General features: G+C 36.3%; 1 protein-coding gene across 2 annotated transcripts in view; it reads right to left on the bottom strand.

The window, feature by feature from the left end:
* The window catches only part of EMCN (endomucin), a 108,648-nt gene that overhangs the window by 13,387 nt on the left and 68,792 nt on the right, over positions 1-26,469 (bottom strand). For both annotated transcript variants that reach the window (XM_004748172.3, XM_004748173.3), the window contains 6 exons: positions 16,650-16,745; positions 16,147-16,200; positions 14,344-14,439; positions 11,210-11,234; positions 9,753-9,814; positions 4,428-4,501 (listed from right to left, as the gene is read on the bottom strand). In XM_004748172.3, coding sequence (XP_004748229.1) covers positions 4,467-4,501; positions 9,753-9,814; positions 11,210-11,234; positions 14,344-14,439; positions 16,147-16,200; positions 16,650-16,745 — 368 coding nt within the window. In that variant the 3' untranslated portion in view covers positions 4,428-4,466. The remainder of the gene's footprint in view (positions 1-4,427; positions 4,502-9,752; positions 9,815-11,209; positions 11,235-14,343; positions 14,440-16,146; positions 16,201-16,649; positions 16,746-26,469) is intronic.

The raw sequence follows: 26,469 nt of genomic DNA on the forward strand, positions 1-26,469 counted from the left end.
TGCTCCCATGTTGGGGGCATAGATATTTAAAATTCTTAGATCTTCTTGTTGGACAGATCCTTTGAGTATGATATTGATATGATAAGCCACTGGTCCATCCACATCATTGTTCTTTATCTGAAGCTCCCTTTTCTACTTTAACTGTCAGGAGGCTTGAAACAGAATGGAGAGAGAGCCTACTGGTGGGGGAACAAGCAGGTTACTCTAGTTCTCTCCCTTCCCATAGCACAGAATCTCTTGTGGAACAATCAAATGCTTTCTTCAGTTTTAAAATTGTCCCCTCACCCATTTAACATATACCTTAGTCATGTTTGCATGTAATTAAAAAACCATCTTGGGGCACCTGGGTGGCTCAGTGGGCTAAAGCCTCTGCTTTTGGCTCGGGTCATGATCCCAGGGTCCTGGGATCGAGCCCCACATTGGGCTCTCTGCTCTGTGGGGAGCCTGCTTCCTCCTCTCTCTCTGCCTTGCCTCTCTGTCCACTTGGGATCTCTCTCTGTCAAATAAATAAATAAAATCTTTAAAAAAAAACAAAAACAACAACAAAAAAACTGTCTTGAGAATTACTTTTGCTAACTTAAATAATGTCTTTAATTAGAAGAAGCATAATTTACTTGAAATTTCCATACCATTAGACATGTAAACTCTTTCTAAATGTTCACTAATATTCTTTGTATATTAACCTTTAATCACATTTCAAATAATGTCCTTATGAAAATTTCCTAGAAGTGAATTTACTAGGCAACAACTCTGAATATTTTAAGTCAACAGTGAAAATACTGTTCTTCAGAAAGATTAATTTATACTTTCAAATGCAGCATATGATATTATTTGCTTCATCAGTATGACTTTTAAAAATTAAGGAAAAAAATTTAAGTAAATTGAAGGTTATAATTTTTTTGGTCTTAATTCACATTTTTTCATTATAGTAACTCTTATAATTTTATATTACCATTTCTATTTCTTTCTCCATGAATTGCTTGTTCTTGGCCTTTGCTCATTTTTCTACTTCCTAATCTGTATAAATGTCTTTGGTATATGGTACATTTAAGATATTAGTTAACTGGCCTCATATTTATAGCAAACATTTTCCCAGTTTATTTTTTTAAAGATTTTATTTTTATTTATTTGACAGAGAGAGAGATCACAAGTAGGCAGAGGCAGGTAGAGAGAGAGGGGGAAAGAGGTTCCCTGCTGAGTAGAGAGCCCAATGGGGGATTCAATCCCAGGACCCTGAGATCATGACCTGAGCCGAAGGCAGAGGCTAAACCCACTGAGCCACCCGGTACCCCTGTTTTTTTGTTTCATAATTTTTTTTATGATAATTTCTTTTTGTTTGAATGTTTTAAGTCATGGTGTGATAGAATTCCTATCTTTTCCATTGAATTTCCTTATGTTGTTTACGTTTTAACAAAAATTTTTAATCAGTTATTTTCTTTTACTCTCCTTTTAAATATTTAATTCCTTATACATCTTCCCACATATAGACCCTATTAACTAATGTCCCCAGTTCCACAATCATTATGGACAAATTTATTCATTTATTGGCATCAATGATAAAAAAAAGTATGTAGTTTGACCGCTGCACATTTTTGCATAGAAAGTCTGGCCTTGGTGTAAGTTCTTTGTGACAGCAAATGATTTCCTTTAGCTTTGTTATCCTTACCACTCCTTTTCATAAAAGAATTAATCTCAGAAGAAAATAATAACACATTTTCACTATAAATGAGGAGATGTATATATCTATATCATATATATAGAGATATATCTATATATACATGGACATGCATATCACTAATATATTTCTAATCTTTGATTCTGGTGGTCTCCAAAACTTAACACAAATTATTTTTGCATTAATAGCTATTTTGAAGGTGGTACCAGCTAGTAGTTGGGACCAAAGTGAATTATACTGGCAAAGTTTCGGCTAAAATAATCCTTTTCTTATTCTTAAAAAGTTATGATCCCTAAGTAGATCAGTGCATCTGCAGTGAAAGGATAACATTTTTGAAACCCTTATCGATCTTCCTATTGTTGATATAAAAGTCTCAGAGATTTTAGAATCTGTTTGAACTGATGAATCAGTATCAATCATGCTCACATAGCTTTTAATTTTTTTCTTTAATTATTATTATCTTATTTCTTAAATGTGATGTCATGTTCCCACTAGGCAAAGATTTACAGAGGGCAAAGATCATAGATTATAAGTATTTTGGAAGTCTTGTCTATCTTGCCAAATCACATTAAATATAATGCTCTGCACAAAATAGAGGATCAATATATGAAGCACTGAGCATTAAATTATTCTGGAATTGGATTTTGAGATGAAAATTTTTAACACTGTGAACTTTCCATATCAGTGTTTGCTGCTGCATACAGATCCAGACTTCTCAACTTTTATTCCCAAATCTCCTAGTTCTGATGACTATATTCCTATTTATTCTGAATCTCTGAGTTGAAACCTGATTTCTCATTAATAACCTAGAAAGTCATTCTCACTGGTTACTACATTAAAAGTACAATGATTGCCAAGAGAAACATACTGAAAAAAAGTAAGATGCATTGTAGGATTGACATGTCAAACTTGTTTCTTCTCTTTACTTTCTGATCTTTTTTCTTCAGAACATTGTTACATAATTCCAAAATTACATAGAAGAGCAACAAAAGCTACTTATTTCTCCAAATTGAAAGATGTAGAATTAAAGGCTAGGCAATTTTTTTTTAATTACAAAAAATTGGAAAGGAATAGGAAATGTATGATAATTTATCTTGTCAAACTTGTTTGGGTCACCAATATTCCTTATCTCTGTATAGTTTTTCTTTCTGACTAGAAAGAAGATTTTGTCTTTCTCTAAATTGGATGATTAGTCACAAAGAGTTAAGCATTTTGATCATTTAGAAAGCATCTTTTTACTAGCCACAAGGTTGCCAAGAAACCATAGTGGGTATGGAAGGAAGCTTTCCATGCCCTAGGTAGGTTTGGACCACCTATTTCAACAAACTTAAATTTCTCAACTTCTCAAACTTTGCATCTTAAATTGCCCAATGCAAAAGGATAGGCAGACTCTGATTTCTCTTTTTCTAATCCACTTTGATGGCTAGAAAGGGATAGGATTGTGATACTAGTATTCACATCTGGATGGTGATGCTTTGTCTCTATCTCCTGCTACTGACCAGAGAAACATTGGCAGGCATCATTTTCTCAGCAAGCACTCTCTATGTGTCTGTAATAGTCCTGTGTTAGTGGCTGGATAGTAAGCATGGGGAGTTAACACAACAATAATGGTCCTCCCTCTGGACACTACCCAGAGTGCCTACCATAGTGGTCAGGTCAATTCTGGGCATATACATATTTATTTGGTATTTTGCTCTTTTACTCTTAGTTACCAAAGGATAAATTCTTCTTCAGTTTCTAAAAAGCAACAAACACTAATTGTGAGGGCACTTAATCACTGTTTCTTGTGAAAACTAAATTGATATCAGAAGAAGACCTCTTTACCCAATTCTAGGGAAAAAAAAGACAATCTCATGCTAAACTGAGAGGGTTAATTCCACAATGCAAGAACTTGGCCTGAGACATTTTATTGAAATAAGAAGTGAATCTGCATTGCACTAATTCCTGGACAAAGCAGAGGACATGCAGAATAACAGTGTTGTTCATAACCATAGTTTCAGAAGATTTCACATATTTATTGATTTACAATTGCTATAATGAGATTGTTCATTTGCATCTGTTCTCATAGAGACACTGGCGGACTCTGTCCCTCAGCTAGTTATACAGCAACAATATGCCCTTGTGACCAGCTGGGTATAAGAAATCCCAGCTGAGACTACCTTTTTGGATCACCTTGTTTGACGTGTCTTGTGTACACATCCACGGTTCCTGCATCCACAGAGAAAGTATATCCTGGTATAGTCTTTACCGTGTGAGGACGGATGAGCCTCCCACCTGCCTTTTCAGAAACCCTTGCCCTGACCAGCCTTTGGCCGTGATGCATATCTTTACTTGTGCAGCTGCTGTGTCATATCTTTTTCCTGCAATGAACTGAAAATTTGTAAGCATTCTCATTCTGGATCCTCTGTTAGCTATAGATCCCTGTCTAACCACCACTGTTAGCATGCATTTACCGACTGAAGTAAAGGCAAATTGCTTTTATATGAAAACATTACCAACAGGCCGAGTGAACTGTGTCATTTCTGAGGTGGGCAAGGCAACTGGAAGAATCTTCTACAGCCCCCAACATATGCACTCCTCTGGCAAGGCTTCTTGGAGTTTGTTTTTAGACAAATAGACAAGGATGGTTTCATTGACACAAACCATTAACTTTTCAGCTTGTAAAAGTCTTTTGAAATAATCTAAGTCACAGCACTCTAACAAAGCAGATACTAATGAGCATCTCAGTGAATAAAATTTAAAAAAAACTTACATATTTATTGCCCAGGTGTGGGGAGGATTCATCAAGCTGTCAGTTCTTGGATTTTCCTTGTGCAGAGTGCTCACCTACAAACAGAAGATGTGTTTTGATCTATGAGCTCAGAGAGTAAAAGATGAAAATAAAAATAAAGTTTCTTGGCTTTTTTTTTTTTTTTCCCCAGGAAAGTCCAATTTTCCTTCAAGAATGTCATTAGAGTCACAACTTTTCTCCTGGTATTGCTTGGAAACTGTTCAGCAAGATTTATGAGCTTTTTTCCACCATCAACATCATCCTTAAAGGAGCAATGCTAACTAACTCCCTGGGAATTGGGGGTGTGTGTGAGTTAACAAGAGAGGCACCCTAGGGAATGAGGTATGGATTTTTGTTTCTTCCCTGAGCCTAAGCAAAACTATGTTATATGTTTAAAGTGTCATTTTATCAAGAAGCCATTAGAATGGTTCCTCTGTTTAAATAATTGAGAGACTTTTGTAAAAATGAATTTAGAGGCCAACATAAACCCTTTGGTGATATACAGAGCAGCACAGGGCATATTACTCAAAATACCATGTTATTCCATCAGCCAATATAAATATTGACCTAGGCTGATGGGAAGCTGACGATTCCAAGTGTTTTTATATGCCCCTGACTCCATGATTAACACGTTCACACTACCTGGGTCTTTCAGGTAAGTTCAACTATCAACATCAGTCATACTATACAAAAGCAGTATGGGTCAAAGTTTCTGGCTTTGAGAATAAACGTCGTTGTTTTGCTCCAGCTTTTATATGTCACTTAGAAACCTGTTTCTGGGAACTCTGTTGATGTTACCTGTCACCAGCACTATCGCGGTGATAATAGTGCCAGAGACCGATGAGGAGAACAAACTTGAGACGCCCTTAAGAACCTCTTAGGTGCTGTGTTCTGAGAGATGCCACTTTCAGAGTGACAGCCCTCCCAGACACCTTCCAGAACAACTCTTTGCTCATATCATTATTTTGCAGAAAGCACAGCACTTCCTGTAATCCATGGCTATGAAGGACAGGAATGAGAAGTGAAAAAAATAAACACTTATTGAACCCCTACTGTTTGTCAGGGTCATCTAAAGCAATCATATGAAAATCAATCCAGTTCTTAATATCTCCTTCTAAGTGCTGTCTAATTGGTAATAGAAATATGATAAAGATTCAATCACAGTATGAATCCAGTAAGTTATAATAATGATGTGTATGATAAAAGTGAGTGAAACACCTACCTAGGGGTTAAAAAAAACCAACTAGAAGGAAATACACCAATGCCAACAGTGATTGCATTGCATTGGATTTCATGAATAATTTTTAAGTCTTTTCTATTCTCTAGTTCTCCCTATTCTCTATTATGCATAATTGGTCTAATATTAAAATGGCAGTGTAAGCCATGAAGAGATATCACAAGGCAATGATACATGTTGATTTGCCAAATGAAAAAAATAAGTTCAGAAGTGGGAGAGACTACGTACACCAAGGACAGTCAAGGAAGCTTTGGTGGAAATGAAGGGAATGGCCAAACATTGAAGAGCTGAGAAGGCAGACGCTGAATCTGTGAATGACTTTCTGAATCTTTTGATCTTCTTGCTCATCTTCACACTTCACATTTCTTTTTTGTTTGTAAAAATAAATAAGCAAAACAGTGACTGTACATTTAATAATTACCATAACATACTAATTAGTATTGGCATTCTAGTAATATGCTAATAATGTGTCATTACCATAATGGTGAAGTAGTAGAAGGGAAAGGGTGACAAAAGGGACCAAGGGACCATCTTCTCCTTCAAAAGAGCTTGAATTCAGCAAGAAAGACGGGGGCAGGAGATGCATGATGTCTGGAGAATATGAGTTAGTAAGTGGTTCACAGACTGAGCAAGAGAAGCCTTGGTGCGTCACAAAAGGCCTTTGTAGACATACTAAAGTGTTTGAACTTCATCTTAGATAATACAAACTTACCAGTTTTCTAAGCAGAGGAATATTATAATGATTCAGATCTGCTTTTTCTTCTTCCAAATTGTTCAAAATCAAGTAGTGCTTTAAAACTAAATTCAAAGATATTATGCTTTGTTTCTTCTGTGAAGTCAGCTATTCTTTCATTAATTTGAGCAGTTTTTCTTTGTAATCCTTAAAGTTTTTGATATTAAAAATAAGACCATGTATATTCACTTTCTGAGATATGAGCAAGTGGGGGTCATGTTTAAAATGCATCCTTGTCACATGTACATTTTGGCATCGGGCATGATGATGGTTTTTTTTTTTTTTTTTTTTTTTTTTTTTTTTTTTAGGCATGATGATGTTTAAATGAGCAAGATTTCTTACTACAGTTGAGTGGGATCTTGTATGTTCTCATAAAGTACTCCTTGATCTGCCATGTTTGGTGCTCATTTGTTTCTGAAAGCAGATTCCTATTATACTCTAGCAAATGTTTTCTTTCATATTAAAGAAAACAAATAATCAAATTTTAAACATTTATGGGTTACATTTTTAGCAGAAGAACCCGTTTAAGAAAGAACATTGTAGAAGAAAGCAAGAAATGTTGATGGATAAATACCATGGCCTTTTTAGAGGAGGCTTTGGAGGAAGCAACTGTCTTACTAGGAAAAAATGACCTGAACAACAATCATGGTTCTTGGAGACTTCTGGAAATCCAGATACTTTAGCACCCACTGGCATTTCCACTGTAGGTGGGTTGCTGCAGAGCATTGTTTCCTTAGAAACATGATTTACTGACCTCCAAAGTGGCATAATTTATTTTGAGATAGAAAACCATAGCTTATAAATTAAAGTACTGACCAATCCAATGAGTTCTTTTGGCCACTGAAGCTCAAATTTCATATTGTTACCACTGAGGCATATTAACATTTCATTTCTTAGGCCACAAACAAATAACATAAAATGTAATAATCATCAATTCAGAGTCCTGGGTAGACAGGTATTTATTCTATCAAACTCTTTTCTACATTTTTAAAAATTTTTATATAGGAGATAGTGGAAAATTGAGCTAAGCCTGAATTTATATCAAACTTCTCATTTCAGATTTTATTCTAGTTATATTTTGGGGAAAAATGTGATGGTCACGCAAAAGATGTTTAGGTAAAATAATTATAACAATGTAACTTCTATTGAGTATAGTGAGCACAGTTTTATTAAAAAAGCATATTTGAATACATTTAAAAGGAAGTGAACAGAGATTTGTTGATGAGTGTTTCAGGAAGCAGACTTTAGTAAAAATTGTAGTATAAACAGGATTTGGAGATAGTTATGTTTTAGATTATTAATTCTAGGCGATTGAAACTGACTCTGAATGAGCAATTTCAGTTTTGCCCTACCACCAAATATCTTCCATGTTAATCAGGTAGGTTGACCATTGAGAGGTTATTTCATTAAAAGAGGTATGATTCCTAAGTTAAGACTGGCAGAAACAAAAAGACCAGAGAGTAGATTTTATTATTCCTGTGATGATATTTCCTCCTTAGACCTGTGACCTGAAAATTTACTTATGAGGGAAAGGAATCTTGGAGAACTAAGGGTCCTCTTAACTATCCCTCCATGGAGTATTCACTTGTTACTGCAATGATTATGGGAGTGGGAAAACCCAGATTATGTCGAATTTTCCCTGGACCTTAAAGAAGACTCAGATATTAAATTTGCAACCGAAAAACAAGGTTCTCTGGAATTTCCCACCCACAATCCCCAATTTGGTATCAGTTGTCATTTCCCTGGTAGAAATGGGAGGTAGGACAGGTGGCCCTACTCACAGGCCTCTCCTGACAAGGATAGCCAGGGCCTCTTAGATGGAGCCGGGGTCTCCCATAGCTTGGAGAGCCCTGAGGTTGCAATGTGTTTTGCTAAATCCCCATGGAAATAAGGACAGCATGCAAAATTATTGTTATGCTTTCTTGCAAGCTATAGGCAGATTCTGAAAGCTTTTCTTGGGAAATGGGGTGGTCACATTCAGGATCCTTACTTAGGATTAGTTCACATGTAGGCTGCTCTTTCCTGACCTGGTAAAATAGGCTTGGCAACTTAGTCAAGACTGGTGAATAATCAGGAGAAACCTGTAAGTGATTTCCAATTATCTTATGAATGAATTTTACTCCTTTGCCCATTCAGATTGTTACCTCTAAGAGAACTGTGTGGGACTAAAAGAAATGTGTGCATAGAAAGCGTAGAGGAGACATAAGAATGAAGAATGTTTCTCATAAGAAATTGACTCCCATGAGGGGAGTCTGAGCATGTCTGCAGATTCCGGGCACCCTCAAATTTTAAGGCTTCTCTGTCTGCATGTTGTAGTTTATTCTCATTAGACTTTTCCACCTAAAGTTGGGACCACATTCAACTGTTGGTATCTTGCTCTTGAATTGGGACAATATTGATTGCTTTTTGTTTGACAAAATTGCTTTTTTTTTGCTACATATATACAATGGAGTTTATTTTTCCATAGCTTTCACCCGACCAGGTATCTTTATTTTTTCACTATTTTGTATGGGTAAAATGGGGAGTGGAATATTGTGAATGTATTCATGTAACTTGCTATTTAAATTAGATCCACATGGATTGTTTTGTAGAGAGAATAATTGTTTTTTATATATATGTTTTATAATATTGAGGTTTTAAATCTATGGTTTACTCAAAACAAGAAAAAAAACTATGCTTTTTCATGTTTAAATACGTTTTCATGTTTACTTAGCACCTCATTTTTCATTATTCTTGATGCAAATATAATTAATACAAATCATACCTATATTTTGAAAATTTATACATTTCACATCCAATTTAAAAATGTAGGAAATTGGGAAAAATAAACAAATTTTTTCAACAGGAGATTGTATTTCCTCTTCATTGGGAAGCTCAATTAAAATTATATAAAATTTTATACATAATACAATTATATATAATATAATTTTATATAATACAAAGTAGGATTTTATTTTACATGATGAATCCGGGTTTCAGTTGACTATACGTAGTAATTACCAAAAATGAAACAAAGCAACAGCAATAATAAAAACCATTAAAGTCCTTTGTGCTACTACCACAGAGTAGAAAATCTTTCGAGTCATCACCCCTTCTTTGGAACATATTCATATATATTATAAAAAGCAACCTCTTAAAGTACAATAGTCCAATGATCTTACTAAAAATGATATTTCTAGGACTCATAATTTCCGTAGGGGAGAATTTTGCTTTGTGGGGAGTTACCTATTGTCTATTTCTTAAGAAATTATGCTTTTTGGTCATGTTTCACCTGAACAAAATCCGAGATAGATTTTGAAATAACCATTTGCAGCTAATCAGCAATCTGGGAGCTTACCAGACTCATGAGAAATCGTCTTAACAGTGAGAAGCTTCACACTCTCTTTATCGGACTGAGGTCTATTTGGAACAGAAAATATAAGTCAGCACCACAGTAATTAACATTGCATGTCTGTGAAAGAAAATATACATGATATAAACAGAATGAAGAAGATATGCAAGCACATGTATTTTTTATGTGTTTCTATGACAAACCTGTGTCTTTTTACATACAGACATAATATACCTTTATAGCACTTTCTACTTCTAGAATCAAGCCAATAAATCTCTGTCATACAGTTAAGCAATGATAGGTAAATCAAACACAAAACGGGGTCATGTGAAACATTGCTCACAAGGTCCATATTGCACAGGTCTCCAGTCCTGCATTATGAAAGGGAAGACATAGGGGTGTTTCCCAGCCTTTTGGACCCATGCCGAGGTCTGGGGAACTCTTTTCATGAAGCTGTGGCTACTGCAGTGAAGTGTCTGTTCTGACCAAGAGTTCCCACCTATCCTTTCCCACATTCGAAACAGTTTCAAACCCAGATTAGTTTCTTGGACATCTCAAGAGACACCAGTTTGAATACATAAGGATAGATGACCTAAGGATATTATTTTTAAAGTCCACTATTCGATGAACATACAAAAACGACTACGTGAAGGCAGGCTGCAAATTTGGGTCAACAAAGAAGTCTTAACTACAAAACTTGTTTTTGACATTAAAACAATTTATTTCTTTATAGAACCTTGACTGTAACAGCTGGCCAGATTGGTGACAACTGCTTTTTTGTTTTGTTTTGTTTTGTTTTGATAAACTCAAAATAGAATAACCATCTACTGCTAAGATAAAGCCACTTGGAGCTGTCTCATGGTGCAGTCATGGTTATCCCTTGTGATAAATATACTGAAAATTTCACTGGAAAAGCTCTTCTTAAACTCTAAGTATGTTTTCTTTGAGATTTTTCCTTATAGTTACTTATATTCATTTTTCTATCTTTGCATTTCATCTTTATTTTTGTTTTTATTTATTTATTTTAGAGAAAAAGAATGAAAGGGAGCACAGGTGGGGGGAGGGGCAGAGAAAGATGGGGAAAGAGAACCCCAAGCAGACTCCCTGTTGAGCATGGAGCCCATGGGCCTTGATCTCTCAACATTAAGATCGTGACCTGAGCTGAAATCAAGAGTCAGACGCTTAACTGATTGAGCCACCCAGGCAGGTGCCCCTGCATTTTACCTTTTGATTTCTCATTTTACTACCATATCCAAGATTTAGAACAATGTCTCTTTAGTTGTTGGAATTTCTCTGTTGATTCAGGGAATTCTGACAAAGAGCCAAACCTTGTTTCTTGGGCTTTTTACACAGATTATTTAAAAAATAAACCAAAATGTGTAAGTAGAAGATTAATTTTTTTCCCCTTATATAAAAGGCAGGGTCAGAGCTTCTGGGGAAAAAAAAATGATGTTGCTACTTACTGGTCATTTCCATTTTCCGGTGTGCCTAGGGAAGGAAAGAACAGTTATTAGAGCTGTGAGGAGCTTGACTATAAAAACAAACAAAAACAACCCCAAGTCCTCTGCTACTTTCTGAGCAGAGATGTTTATGATGCCATTTTGTAACTTTTTTGTCTTTCCTCCAGCTCCATTAGTCTTTTTCTCAGATATGGTTCTGATTATTCCTTAGGTACGGCTGATACATTCTTGGGATAGTCCTAAGTAGGCCAACTCCACTGAATTTAGTTCTGGACTAATTTCAATCTTATAGTTTCATATTGTTATGTGAAACTACTATCCATTATCACACATCCCACAGACGCTAGAAAATGTCTCAGTTAATTTCAGTATCTCTGAAAAAAAATTTTCCTCAAAGTATTGCATTACCTTTTTATACCAGAGAATTGAATTTTTGGCTCTACTTCATACACTGCTCTTTCTGGAGACACAAATCACTGTATTTGTGGTGAACAACATTGTAGACTTTGCTTCTAATTGCATCTGGAGCCCACTGATTTGGCCTCTCAAAAGTGCTCTGCAAAATGTCACTGAGGTTACTAACTGTAACTAATCTTTTTTTGTTTTGCTGGGCTGCTCCACCAGGGTCTGACAGAAGACATTTGGGGTATAGAGTGAGAATTCGGAATGATTCGTTCTTCACAAAGCCTTGAATGTTAGGGAGCTTCTGTTGGTGGTCAAACCCTGCATCATTAATCTGTGATGCCTTAAGCAAACTAATGTAATAGCTCAGAGTCCCTCCTGTTTTGCTTCCAATTTTTTGTGGTTTTATTTCATAGGTACTCAGCTTTTGTCTTCTTGGATTTCCTTTCACCTCTAATGTAGTCCTTGTCTTTGGGATATGCCCTTTAAATACAATTCTCTTGGTGGTGACCATCATTGTTTTACAAAGAGTTTGATTTCCACTGATATTTTGGCTACTTCTATTTCTGTCACCTTGGCTAAGATATGCCATCATGACTCTTAATCCCTAGGATTCAACTCATGGCACCATATGCTATTCTTTAACTTGATCTAACTTTGTCTTCCCAACATCAGTAGGATTTTAACAGCATTTTTTATTCCTATTTTAAGTGTTATGTATGATATCACTTGTGATGCTCATAACCCTATTTCAGAATGAGTTGATACTTTTTTGCGTGCTTGTTTTAATACTTTTCCTCAGAATACTATAATTCAGTTTCATTAGCAGATAGATGCACACCAAAAGATTACCTTCTGCATATAGGCTGTTCTTCCTTGAGTTAAAGCTCAGACTGCTGTCAACATTATCTAGATAAGCTTAATTTCATACCGAAATCTCTGATTCATGTTGTCTTCCACAGAGCAGAGAGGGTTTACAAATTTTCTGAACTTGATGAAGTCTCACCCACATACTTCAAGAGAGATTAACTGTAGGTGTTTAATGGTGCTAATTTAATAACAATGCTGTGAAACTTCTGTTTGGAAAACAAAGTTAACAATAACCAAATAGGTTTGGCTAATTGTACAATTGCTGAACTTTGTTATAAAGTATTATATGCCTCCACAATAACTCTCCATAGCTGTAGGAATTTTATACTTATTTTCCCTGAATGATCCAATTCACCCAATTCACCTTCTTCATTAGAAAATGTCAACTTTTCAAATAACTTATTTGCTAATATTCTTATGCAAAGCAGTCTTTCAGTGTAGGGTATTTTTACAAGTGGATTTAGCACATTAATTTTTTTTACCTATCCTACATACTCAACACCCACAGGCTTCAACTTGGATGGTCAATGTCCCATAAAAGATAGGACTGGTGGTTTAGAAACTTAGAGAAAGTGAACTGATTTATAAAATTGCTATTTCCCCTCTGGAAATAGACTAAGGAAACATATTTCAGACATTATTAAGAAGTTTATTCACGAACTCTCAAAAGGAAAGGCATTTATTTGTTTTCTGCTCATTTTCCAATAAGAGCTAAAATGAACACTACTGGTTTTTTTGTGTTAACTTTGCCTTGTGTTGTCACGCTTGTGCCCTGAACTCTCTGTGTGGTGCATGGCGGAGACTGGCTGCAGGAACAGCATCCCTTAATGCCCGGGGGGCACACTCTTTATTGGGTAAAAAATAGTATGGCTTGCATATCTTATAAAAATAATCAATTTTGGGGTGCCGGCGTGATGCACGTGATCTGGTAAGTGTCCGACTCTTGGTTTCAGCTCAGGTCATGACCTTAGGGTGGTGAGAATGAGTCCAGTGATAGGCTCCTCACTCAGTACGGAGTCTGCTTGAGATTCTCTGTCCCTTTCCCTCTGCCCTTTCAACTCATGCTCTTTCTCAAATAAATATTAAAAAAATACATTGGGTTTCAGGAGAATTTAGAGATTTATCACTTCCATACATCACCCCATGTTCCTCACACGTGCTCTCCTTAATCCCCACACGCGTTTCACCCACCTCCCCTCCAGCATCTCTCTGTGTGTCCTCTATAGTTGAGAGCAGCAGTAAAGAAGAGAAGGAAAGACTTTTAACAAAGCAAGGAAAGACTTTAAATGCCATGGGAGAGATTAAGGAGGATAAGAAAGAATTGTCAAGCTTAAAACCCACTAAAAATCGCAATCATGTTTAGTTCTGAGGAGCTGAATTAATCAACAAAACACACAGTCACGGAACAACCTTCCCTGGAAGGAAGCTCTGCCCCCCCGGGACAGCCCACATCACAGAATGCCCTTCATGAGAGTGTGGGGCTCTCACCTAAATTCTTAGCAATGCTTACCTCTATTCTCTGTCACATGGAAGTAGAAAAATTCTTCACTACAGATAAGGTATGTCATTTTATGCCTCCGTTAACTACTATAATCCCCTGGCCACTCACAAAACGAGGGTTCTTTCATTAAAAAGACTTTGTCCATATCTGATAATATCTGCCACCAGCAGGTAATCATCATCAATCCATTCATCAGCATTCAGGGGATTTCTCTGTCCCTTCCCCTCTATTTCTGTGATCAAGCAATAGGGCATTTTATTTCTTTCTGTAATCCTTCTCTCCCTGGAAGAGTTTACATTCAAGTTTAGACTGAGCGTCCATTCGCCTTTGAAAAAACAAAATGAAACAAAACTCTGTTACCTACCTGGGTCTGTCTTCCAGCACATTCGATACAAACCCACAAGAACAAATGCAGAAAGTGTCACTACAATCAAAGCAATCACCACTGGCAAAATAATACCTAAAAGTATTGAAGACGTTGGCAATTAGAGTGGCTATTGAATTTAACAGTAAAGAATTTACAGAACAAAAGCAGGCATGCATCTTTCCTTCTTTAAACATCACTCTATTAAACATACTATATTTTCAGCAAAGATGTATCTGATTCAAAGGTTTCCCTCTAGTTGTCATTTCTGATGTATCCACTTGATGTCAGTCTTGCAGCCTTTTGAAATCAAGTTCCGACCGTACGGGAGCTGGTTTCCTCACCTTCTTAGAGACTAGAGAAGTGAGGAGATGGAAGACTGGAGGAGCAGAAGATGTCCTCTATACTATAAATCCACATTCACACATTGTATTATTTACTACTTTATAATACGGTTACCAGAATCGATAGATCAATCAATCGATCAATCTACCTATCATCTATCACGTACTGGAACTGCTCTAGCTGTGATGTGGGCTTCCTAAAAAATTCAGAAATTCTTAATTTCTTGGGAAACGAGTGGATTTTTTCTATTCAGTCGTAGAATACACATGCACGGTATATGATATGTATGTTTTGGCTAAAACAGAGCATTTCTTTAAAGCCCATTTTTAACATAAGGTAAAGTTCTGTGAAGGTGAACCGTTCATTTTTATGGAGCTCTCTGCCAGTGCACTTACGGCTTATTTTTCCATAATAATATCTTAGAACTACAAAAGGCATAAAATAGCATAAGTGGACATAAGTGCATATCAGGATGGATATGATTTCTAAAAATGAGCCCATGGTTCAAGAATGATGTATGTGTGTATGTGCACACACATTTAGGGGAGTGGTGTTGTGACAGTAAATTGAGGTGAGTTTTTATTCAGAAGAGGGTCTTGCTGTTTTGGTTTGGCTTTTAGCATCTGGTCTTCTTTTGTGACAGTCATTGCCCAGGTGAAAACAACAGTGATGAAAAGACAGAGCTGTCATAGTCATACAACCAGAGATGCAGAGGCCATAGTGATAGTGATAGTTTACTGAGTATTCTCATCGGCTTGCATATGTCCTCCTCGTATTAATCCAGTTTTCTGTAGGATGGCTTCTACTTCCAATTTTATAGTTAAATATATGCTTCATATTAGACCTTGTGTGAGATCATGAGTGCCTCCAAAAATGAAGATGCTGTGAATTAGCAGGTCGATAAATGCAGTGGTGACTTTTTGAATGGGATGGTTTTACCTAAATCTAGATCATCTTTTGTCATCTGCTTCATATACATTCATCTCGTTCTTAATTTCTAGGGCAATGAGTGGATTTTTTTTTTTTTTCTATTTAGTCCTAGAACACACACATAGGTTACATGATATATTTATGTTTCGGCTAAAATGGAGCATTTCTTTAAAGGCCATTTTTAACATAAGGTAAAGTTCTGTGAAGGTGAACAATTTATCTTTATGGAGCTCTCTGCCTATGCACTTTGGCTTATCTGAGACTAGTCTTATCTATTTACCTTGACCCTTGGTGGTAATCGCTTAATGCTGGGGTAAAAAAAAAAAATCCCAAAGGTGTGCTCATTAAAATCAGACCCAACAGCAGGAAATTCTCAAAACAGGCAGTAATTAGGTAGGATTATAATGAAATTCCAGGTTCAGCAAAGTTGATAAAAGACTGTCTATAATCGAATCCTCTCTGTTCTCAGCCACATTAAAACATTTTGAATATTTGTTATACACAAATGAAGAAACGTCTTTTACTCACTGGAGTAAGAGGGGTTGGCTGAAGAAGAGCTTGCGTTTTTTGCATCTTCAGTACCTATTATTTTAAAAAAGAAAAACAATAGGTCACCTTTGGTTAATGTATGCCAATCCTCACAATCCACACCCCCCCAACCACCCCATTTAACTAAGCCTCTGTGATTTCTAGGTATGATGGTTTCAAGTGGAAACAAAACAAAACAAAACAAAAACCCTCCTTCTGAAAGGACTCTGTTTTGTAAATCAAGATTGGTAGGGAGTTAATGTATACAAGTTGACGAGTTTGGACAAATGCCTATACCTGTGAAACTATCACCATAATCAAGGTAATAGACATGTCTATCACTTTCAAAGTTTCCTTGTGTCCTTGCTTTACCACGGATATGCAGCTTTGTTTTGTATTTCACTTATACCTTGATAAAATTGTTAAAAAAAGATTCATAAGGTTTTCTTGGTGAGAAGGGATCAAGGAAAGCACATGTCCACTCACGCACACAGAAGTCATACCTTGAAATTGGGAGTTGTTTCCTGGCATTGTTACTGAGACTGAGGGTGATGTACTGGTATGAGAAGTTGACCCCTCCGGAGGTAGAGAGCTTTCCCCTGTAGGGAAATCACAAATCCAGTCAGATGAGGGTATTAATTCTTCTTACTGAATTTCTTTGCTGATTTTACAGTTTGCATTTCTGAGGACCTGTGAAAACTGTTTCTTGTGGAATCATAGGATACACACAATCATACATTAAATCATAAGTTCCTCTATTCCTCCTGTAAAGATGATTAAAGTTGGGATCACAAAAGCTGGGTATCAGTATCACATCTTGAAGGATTGGCCGAGAAAGCTGGAGTAAGTCTCTTTCCTAGGCTGCAGTCTATGTGACCCGCTGCATGAAAGTTTTGTGGGATGCAGATCTATTCGGAAGCAGCAGTCACATTTCAGATATTGCAACTTTGGGGGATAGAGATATTTTTTTTTCCCAACACATGTACTTCAAATAGACATAAATGCACAAGACTTCAGATTTTATCCTGTTTCTTAGTGATCGAATAAAAGATTGCCACTGAAGCTTTGGTTAAAAGGATTGAGGAAGATAGCATGGAAGATTGCTTCATTTTCACCTTTAAAATTCAGTGGTTCTTTACACGTATGTGCCTTTTCTAGAATAACTGCTGCTTGCTTGCATTTTCACCACTGTTTCACGCTCTTTTCTTCCAAATAAATTGTTAATTTGAAGTTCATCATCATTATTATTATTATTAATTTGTTTAATTAAACATCTGCCACCTTTCTTTAGAAGGGCTGAAACAAAAGTTCTAAATAAAAGTGCATTATTTGGGGCGCCTGGGTGGCTCAGTGGGTTAAGCCACTGCTTTCGGCTCAGGTCATGATCTCAGGGTCCTGGGATCGAGTCCGGTATCGGGCTCTCTGCTCAGCAGGGAGCCTGCTTCCCTTTCTCTCTCTCTGCCTGCCTCTCCGTCTTCTTGTGATCTCTCTCTGTCAAATAAATAAATAAACTCTTTAAAAAAAAAAAGTGCATGATTCAACATCTACTAATCTCAACAAGTTGCACAGAAATACCAATGTGTAAATGCTTTATAAGTTTGTAGTATCTGTTCTTGTGAATTTACGATGAAGCACTGTTTGTATTTAGAATGGTTTTGAAAAAGAATTATTTTTCAAAGAATGTAGTTTCAAGTAATTTCCTTTGATCACACCTGTTTGCCTTTTTTCACCACTGAAGTTTAAGTTCCTGCGGTGTGAAGGCCGTAACTGCCACCATACTCCACATGGGGCTCTAACGGCGGTGGGTATGCACTGAAATGGAGCTGGCTGCTTGGCTGAAGCAAGAGGCATTTCTTATAATTACGGCCCCCTTAGGAGTACTGAGGACGTGTATAATTGCATCAGAGAAATTGATATTGCCTATGACTGCCTTGGATCTTTCCCTTTTTGCCACCCACAGCCCAGCACGCCCTGCATGCTCATGCATTTTTGACATCTGTGGGGGAAGAATAATGTTTAGAGTCTGTACCGTTCTTGCCATGCAAGAGATGTGTGGGAGGAAGCTAGATATATACCCATAAGAACAAAGAAAAATGTCAGGCTAGTGCACTACACAGGCAGAAAAAGAAATATTAAATGAAAGAGTGGGAACTAGCTGAAACCGTGGTACTTTTAGCTGCTTTTTCCTTTTTCCTGCGTCAAGTGTTTTAGTGAGAATGTTGCCCTTTTGATTGTGTTGGTAGAGAACAAGATGGCTGATTAAATTACCAACAGTATTAAGCTCCCTGGGCTTTCCCAGTGGTTAATTTTCAAGATTCCATACCCTATCTTACTATCTTCTCATAGACAATCCAAGTGGTTACAATTCTGATTATTACCTCTGTGGTTTAGATAAAACTCCAAACTGCCCCTACTTAACACATTGATTGTCCAGTGCCATCTGTTATTACTTACGATCCATAGGCTTGGCAATAGAGTTAACCTTCTCAAAAGAAGAATTTATTGGCTCCTTGGACAAAGACTTTAAAATTTTTGTTTTTCTTTTAACCTCAACCTTCAATTGATAAATCATTTCTTGGGGCATCTGCTGGCTCAGTTGGTTGAATGTCTCTGATTCTGGCTCAGGTTGTGATCTCATGGGTCGTTGGATCAAGCCCTGAGTTGGGCTAAGCTCTCAGTAGTAAGTTTGATTTAGATTCTCTCTCCCTATCTCTCTGCCCTTCCCCCAACTCATGCTCTTATTCTCTCTCTCTCTTTCTCAAATAAATAAATAAATAAATACTAAAAAAAAAAATTCTGAATCTGGTACACCTACACACACACTTACTTTGCCTCGGTTATGTGTAATGCCTCTGGTATTTTGTTTTCTATTGTCTTTTATTTATTTTTTTCCAAAACTGGCCATAACCCACTTGTTGAAAACTAACTCACCGTTTGAGGAAACTTGTCTATTAGCATGCTCATATCAATGAAATTATTATTCTTGGCTTAATTCATAAATTGTGGCCCTAATGAAATTCTTTCTGTGACTAAGATAGAGGGATTTATGATGTGTTCAGAGCTGATGATGTTTGTGGATTTTGTTGAGACTCGATTATGCTACATTACTACTAAAACAGGATTGACAGAGGAGATACAGGAGTATAGTGGAGTAGTTACAGGCGTGATTCTGAAGTCAGAGTAGGTAGGTCAAATCATTCCGTAGAATGCTGGGCAAGTCACTTAACCTCTTTGTGCTTGAGTTTCCACATGTACAAGTGGTGATTTTAATAGTTCTATATCATAGTGTTGTAAAGTTAAATGGGTAAAATTAAATTTAAATGGCTTAGAAAAGTACTTGATACTAAGATATTTATGTTATTTTATGATAATATTTTATTATTATATTATTTTATAATATTTTTATTATATTGTGATTAGGCCTCTAAAGAGTTGTACTTTTCAACCACAGTCAACTTGTCCCATTTTTTCAAAAATTCTTGGTGTAAAAATATATGCAATAGACTATTCAGACACCTCCATGTTTTTGGATACCTCTTTTCTCTAACCAGGAACTGGAATGACGAGTATATAGCACTCTTAGACGACATAGATTTACTGTGGGACCCTGACTTTTGGTGATTATAATGATTATTTAATTGCAAATATGTTGTGTCATAATTTTTTTAAAACTTTATTTATTTGTTTGACAGAGAGAGTACAAGCAGGGAGAGCAGCAGAGGGAGTGGAAGAAGCAGGCTCCCCTGCTGAGCACGGAGCCCAACGTGGCGCTTGATTCCAGGACCCTGGGATCAAGACCTGAGCTGAAGGCAGATGCTAACCCTACTAAGCAACCCAGGAGCCCCTGTTGGGTCACAATTTAAACCTAGTTTGCAAGCCAGAAAAATCAACTACAGGCCGTGTAATTGACCAAGCTTCCCCACCTGCTTTCTGAAATTCACTGTTGTGTTCTTGCTGATGCCATGCATCCCCCAGGCTGCTCCTAGTCCGTGACTGAACCTAGCAAAGATAAGGAAGCAGGCTTGTTCCTGGGAGTCAGAAACTCCTCTGAGGAGAGACTCAGACTGGAGAAGTCCCTGTTGCCTTTTAAGAGGGGGTATATAAGATACATAGATATTAATGGGAGAAAAGTGTGATTGGCTGTAGAGGAGAAGACATTCTACATAAAAAAGAAAGGAAAATTATATATTCTATTTTTATTTCTTGTATGTTGCCTACACTTCTTTCTAAAATGTGGACACTTAAAGTTAAGTACCTGAGAGGTTAAACTCAATTAAATTCAATGATTTTTTCCCATTACTTATAAATAATCGGTACTAGTGTTTAATTGCAATTTGATGGATTTATGTCTCATTTAAAAAAAATAACTTTTCAGTATTTAACACAATAAATCATTCACTCTTCCTTAACCCTCCAATTTTATGTGGCTTGCAGCAGGAACACATCTTATGGCTTATTCTTCTTGGTCTCCAGCTGCTTCCCCTTTCTTGGTCTGACTCACAATCTTTGAAGGTCCTGGAGCTTAATACTTGTCCTCATCTCTAACTACAATAATTTCCTTGACGATCTCATTCAATTTCAAGGCTTAAATACAACATCAATCCCACTGATCCCTGAATTTATATTCCCAGCCCAGATTTCATTCTTAAACTCCAGACTCATAAAGCTACATGCTTATTCAGCAAATAACAAACATCTTAAATTCAACACATCCAAACTTGATCTTCTACTTCATCTGCAGCCTTCCCATCTGGCAATCATTCCTTCCAATCTTTCAGGCCAAAGATCTCACAGCTATTTTTGTCTCATCTTTTGCATCCTAGCCCACATGCAGGATCAGCAGGAATCTCTATTGATTTCACCTCCGAAATATATACAGAGTTGGAGACTTCACGCAACCTACCCTGTGACTACCCTGGTCCAAGCTAACAGCATTCCTCGCCTGGAAAATTTCCAAAATATTTTTGCTTCATCTAACAGGCTCTCCTTAGTTCTCAGATTTACATTTATAAGATATGAGTCAGATCATGTCACTACTTTGCTCCAGACACTCAATGTTTCCCCATTCCACTTATGGAAAAAGCCAAAGTCTTTGCGATAGCCCCCCCAAAGCCTAGGCAATCTGCCTGGCAAATCTCCTACCCCATTTACTCAGTACAGGCGCTGAAACACGTGGGTTCTCTCCTCAAGTTCTAGCTCTGCCTGGGTGCTCTTCTCTCACAGACTGGTTTACTTACTTCCTCGCATTTACTCAAATCTTTTAGGTAAGCTTACCTTGATCGCTTTTTTCGGTCCTGCAAACTGGTCCCCACCTTTCTTCACCTAGTGAGCTCTCCTTCCTACACTGCTGTGAATTCTCTCTTTCTCATCATGTTGACCACCTTCTAAATTGAGGACCAGGATAATATTTTGGTCACTCATGTTTTCCAAATGTTAGAACAGTGTCTGGATGTAGGGTCTCTAAGTCCTTGCTTTATGGGTAAACAAATTTTTTGGCAGAAGTGACTACTGCTAAAGATTAAATGAATTAATGGGCATACCATTTGTGTCTTCATATTTGGACAGATGCATGTTTAAGATAATTGTATCATTAATATTTTCATTCATTCTATAGTAAGAAAAAATAGACACCTACTCCAGTTCAACAGGAAATATTTAAAGAAATAGAGTGGAATTCAAGAGGTAGTTATTGCATTTAAGGAGCTTATATTCTAGTAGATCATGACCTGAGCCAAAGGCAGATGTTTAATGGACTAAGTTACACAGGTGCCCCAAACTTGGTGTACTCTTAAAACAATGCAAAAAAAAAAAAAAATTACCTCAAATTTCTTTCACTTTGCTTTGGGTTATCAATGTGACTAACCTTGGTTAACAGAATCTTCTAACCCAGTGATAACTGTGAATGGAGATTTATTTACTTTATATAACTTTGTAGAATTGTATGTTGAAGAAACATGTATTTATTTTTGTTATTTGAATGTGAATAGTCATTAATTTCCAGAAAGCTGTATACAGTATACAAAGAATGAATGAGGCACTGTGTTAATCATCTCATTCTGTAATATTTTTAATCTTGTGCTTTGAATATGAGAGATACTGTGGCTTGGAACTAAGACATAAACCAAGTAGGACTTAAAAGTCTTTCTTTTCCCTTTTCATTATACCAGGTAGCCAACAGATTTTAAGTGAGTTAACTTCAACTTATTTGTTAATAGCATCATTATCAGTGAAATCAATGAAATTTTTTTCTCAACATTCTAAAGTTTTAGAGTGTTCTTACCCTTCCCCTAACATAGAAACATCATTTTACCTTAAATTCACAATTTGAATAACATGACCTCAAAATATTGAAAAGCATTATAATATATAACTGTGCCAATGTTATATTTTCTGAGAATAAGAAAGTAAGCATTTCAAAATATGGACATGAAAATATTAAATAGGATTTTTATTTTCAAACCCTTTCAGGGTTCTATGTGTCAGGCACTGTTCTAAGTGTTTTCAAATATTAACTCATTCAACTATCATGTTATAAATATTTGCATTTTACAAAGTGGAAACTGAAGCCCAGGGAGATTAAGTGATTTGCCCAATGTTACACAGCAAGCAGGTGTCAGTCAGGATTTGAATGTAGGCTCTCGAGTCTGTGCTGTCAAATATCAATCCATGCTGCTTGCTGTTGCATTTCAGCAGGAATGAGTTACAAGTTTATGCCTCTTATTTTTGTTACATTAAATATAGTCTATTTCAATTGAGACCCCAATCAAGACAAACTTGTTTCCATCAAGGCAAACTAAATACCTCCTTCCTTCAACAGGACAAACCAGACCATGCAGATACATACAAGAAGACAGAGAGAATTATTCCTAATATATTAGATAAAGCACATTGTAGAGTTTATAAAGCACACACCATTAGTAATAACATTGAAATGTACTCGCTCTTAAAGTGAATGCTGGGTAGCTAATCAGTTGAGACTGTGAGTTCTTATGGCTTTCCGTGTAGACTAGAGAGGCACAAGCACTTCTCAGAGACTCCACAGATTTCTGAACCAGAAGAGAAACCATTCAGCTATATCCAAATTTATACAGTTTCCTAAGTGAAAGTTTATGGCAGACCCTATCACCTCCATATTGACATGTTCCATTAGGAAGTCCTTTTATTCTCAACTAGTCTTTAAAACATTTATAAAATTTCTAAGTTAAAAAAACAAAACACAATAAACCTCTGGATACTGCTTTACTATAGGTATATTTTTAGCTTGAGTGGATTCTACTTAAATAATTGTGTCAAGATTCTGTTATTCAAAGTTAGAATACTCAGGTAAGTAACCTTCAGCATAGAAGGATCGATGCTTCACATTATATGAATTCCTAGAGGTCAGCAACTAATTCTCAAGCATTTCACAGGGTGTTGAGCACAATGAAGATGCCCGGCTGGAGCATTCTCCTTTCCAAAAGGCCAGTGGTCAGGTTTGGTAGGACTAGTAATGTCTGTTCTGGCTTCTAATTTTCCATCAAAATTAATGTCTACAATGCAATTGAGTTTGTGAAACACAGTTAAAAAAGTAAAGAAGATGGGTACAATGAGACCATTCTCAAGTTGTACTGATAGCTATGGGAATGTGGCTGCAAAGACGAATTTTATGTGTCAATTTGACTTGGTCATGGGGTTCCCAGAAATTTGCTCAAGCATTAGTCTGGCTATGTCTGTGAGTGTATTTTTTGGATGCTATTAACATGTGAATCAGTAGACTGAATAAAGTCTATGCCTCTCATCCAATCGGTAGAAGACCTGAATAGAATAAACAGGCTAATAACCCCTCAGTAAGAAACAAGGAGTAAAGAAGGAAATCTTCTGTGTCACTGCCTTGAGCTGGGACATAGGTCTTTCCTTACATTTGGACTCAAACTCAAATATTGTGCCTTTCTGGGTCTCGAGCCTGCTGGCTTTCAGTCTGGAACATACACCATCGGCTCTCTTGGTTCTCAGGCCTTGGACTGTAACTATACAATTCATTCTCCCGGGTCTCTAGGCTTCCTGGCTACAGATCTTAGGACTTCTCAGCTTTCAAAGCGCGTGAGCTAATTCCTTATAATAAATCTCTATACAGAGATATATAGAGTTTCTCTGGAGAACCCTGAGTAAAATTGAGGGCTAGTCATTTATTTCTTTCCCAATCCATGGAGGTGTATTAGTCCATTTTTCTTCAGATCTAAGGTCCCTTATCAAAGAAATCAAGTTTCACTTTCAAAGACACATTATTATCTCTGCTCGTCTGTGGCAAAATGCTAAGGCTAAAGAAAAGTGAATTTCATCATTGCTTAAAATTGTTGTCATGGCCATATGATGCCTGCATTTAACTCTTGGGAATAAATAGTCCAGCATCACTTTTTCTTTGCATTTCTTCAGTTGCTCTGAACTCGGAGCTAGAAAAATGAGTAGGCAGAATAATCTGGAAGATACCCAGTCACTTCTTTCATGAACCTTTTTCTCATCTTCCTTACACTGCTTTCTAAATCTGATGTATAACACAGCCATAGCTAAAGGGAGAGAAAAAAGTCTCTCCTTTCTCCAATCTTAACTTGAAGTTAAGAAGTCTGAAGTTTGTCTATGACACATCATTGTAGACCTGTATGGCCACTAGAGTTATTACAGTATTTATTTATTTTTTGCCATGCTGATTAGTCTTCTTGGTAACCCTAATGACAGGCTCCAGTATCACTCATAACTCTTAGCTAGAGTTACATGTGAAGAAACAGAAGAACTATTTATTAAATGCCTGAGTTAGCAGTGGTTGATCAAATATATGGTTCTGTGTATTTAGTATAGTATCATACTAAATTTGTGGTCTTACCATACATATTATAGTTGGTAGGCGAAGTTTGACTTTCTCACATACTTCAGACACTAAGCCATTGTCAGCATTGTTAAAACATAACGATCCACCTCAAACTGTGTTTCCTCTATTGAGTGGAATAAATGGCCATGTTTTCAGACCTTGATCAATCATTTCCCTATTACTATGACTATGTTATATCTATGTACAATTTCTTATAACTGATGCTTTATGTACAGTTGCCTTGCTTATTTTGAATTCCCAAAAAGATTTTTATGTAAAAACAAGCATCAATTTCTATACTCTAAATAATAATTTTTGAAGTCAGTGGTTAAAAACACAATTTTTTCAAGAAAATGAAAGCTGGATGCATAATATGAAAGAAAATGCCAAATGTATAGCATATGATCTAATCAAAGGCTAAATGCATATTAGCTCATATTTATAAAAAGGAAGCAGTAATAATAATTCTGCAGACTAGAATTCTACCTCAATTTCTTCCTAAAAAAATGTTAATTATTTCAAGTAAGATGCTTATTCTTGATCATAGGAGTGACTTTCACAAATTTGATGATTGAACATCTTTGATAACAAACAAATAACTGAACAAACAAATGATTACAGTTGTTAACAGATGTGTAACGAATACTTTCATTACACTTTTTTTTTTTTTTTGAGTGAGTCTGGATTTAATCTACCCATAACAAATACCTCTCAAGTTAAGATTGACTTTTCTCATAGTTTATTAAATCAGTCTCACTTTATTTTAATCCACTGCTCAAATCAATGACATATTTATTATCTGTCTTAGGGGAACTAGTTTCTATAACTCAAAATTTAAGCAGTATAGTTGGACTTTTTATTATAGTTAAAAATCAGCTATAGTTAAAGCTGACATTTTGTAAATTTTTCTCTTAAAGGATGCTTTGATCCCTCCTTTTAAGGACTTGATGATTTTGGCAGCTTCTCAATTCTCTTCCATATGTAACTTCTCCTGGATGACCAGTGCATGAAGCAGAAAGTAAGGACTTCTCCAGAGCAGTGCAAACCATCAGCCAAAGCAAAGTTGCCCTGTTTGTTTGGATGCACTGTTTTTATGTTTTGTTTTGCTTTGTTTTTCCCAGTGCTTTTTCTAGTGCATTTCTAGATTATGTAAATGGAAATAAAAATTATAAAAATATAGTAATGAGGTGAAATAAGGAGGATTAACATCAAAATAACTTTTATTCATGAGAAATATTGTGTAGAAGATAATTAAAAGTTAACTTAAGCACTTCAGTTCTGAGTTCCTTGAACACATGATGGGGAAGGTAGACTGTGATGATCGTTTTGTACATTTACTGTGAAAACAGACTCAGTCATAGTTTTCATGACTTTATTTTTTTGACAGTTTTTTTTTAAGTTATGTAAGCTTCTAAGTTAATTTCACATATTTCTCATTTTTATATATGCCAAATGTGACCAGGATTGAGAACCTAAGAAAT

Source organism: Mustela putorius, unplaced genomic scaffold (assembly GCF_011764305.1).
Source record: "Mustela putorius furo isolate JIRA1106 unplaced genomic scaffold, ASM1176430v1.1 tig00003871_pilon_pilon_pilon, whole genome shotgun sequence".
In the NCBI taxonomy this organism is placed as follows: Eukaryota; Metazoa; Chordata; class Mammalia; order Carnivora; family Mustelidae; genus Mustela; species Mustela putorius.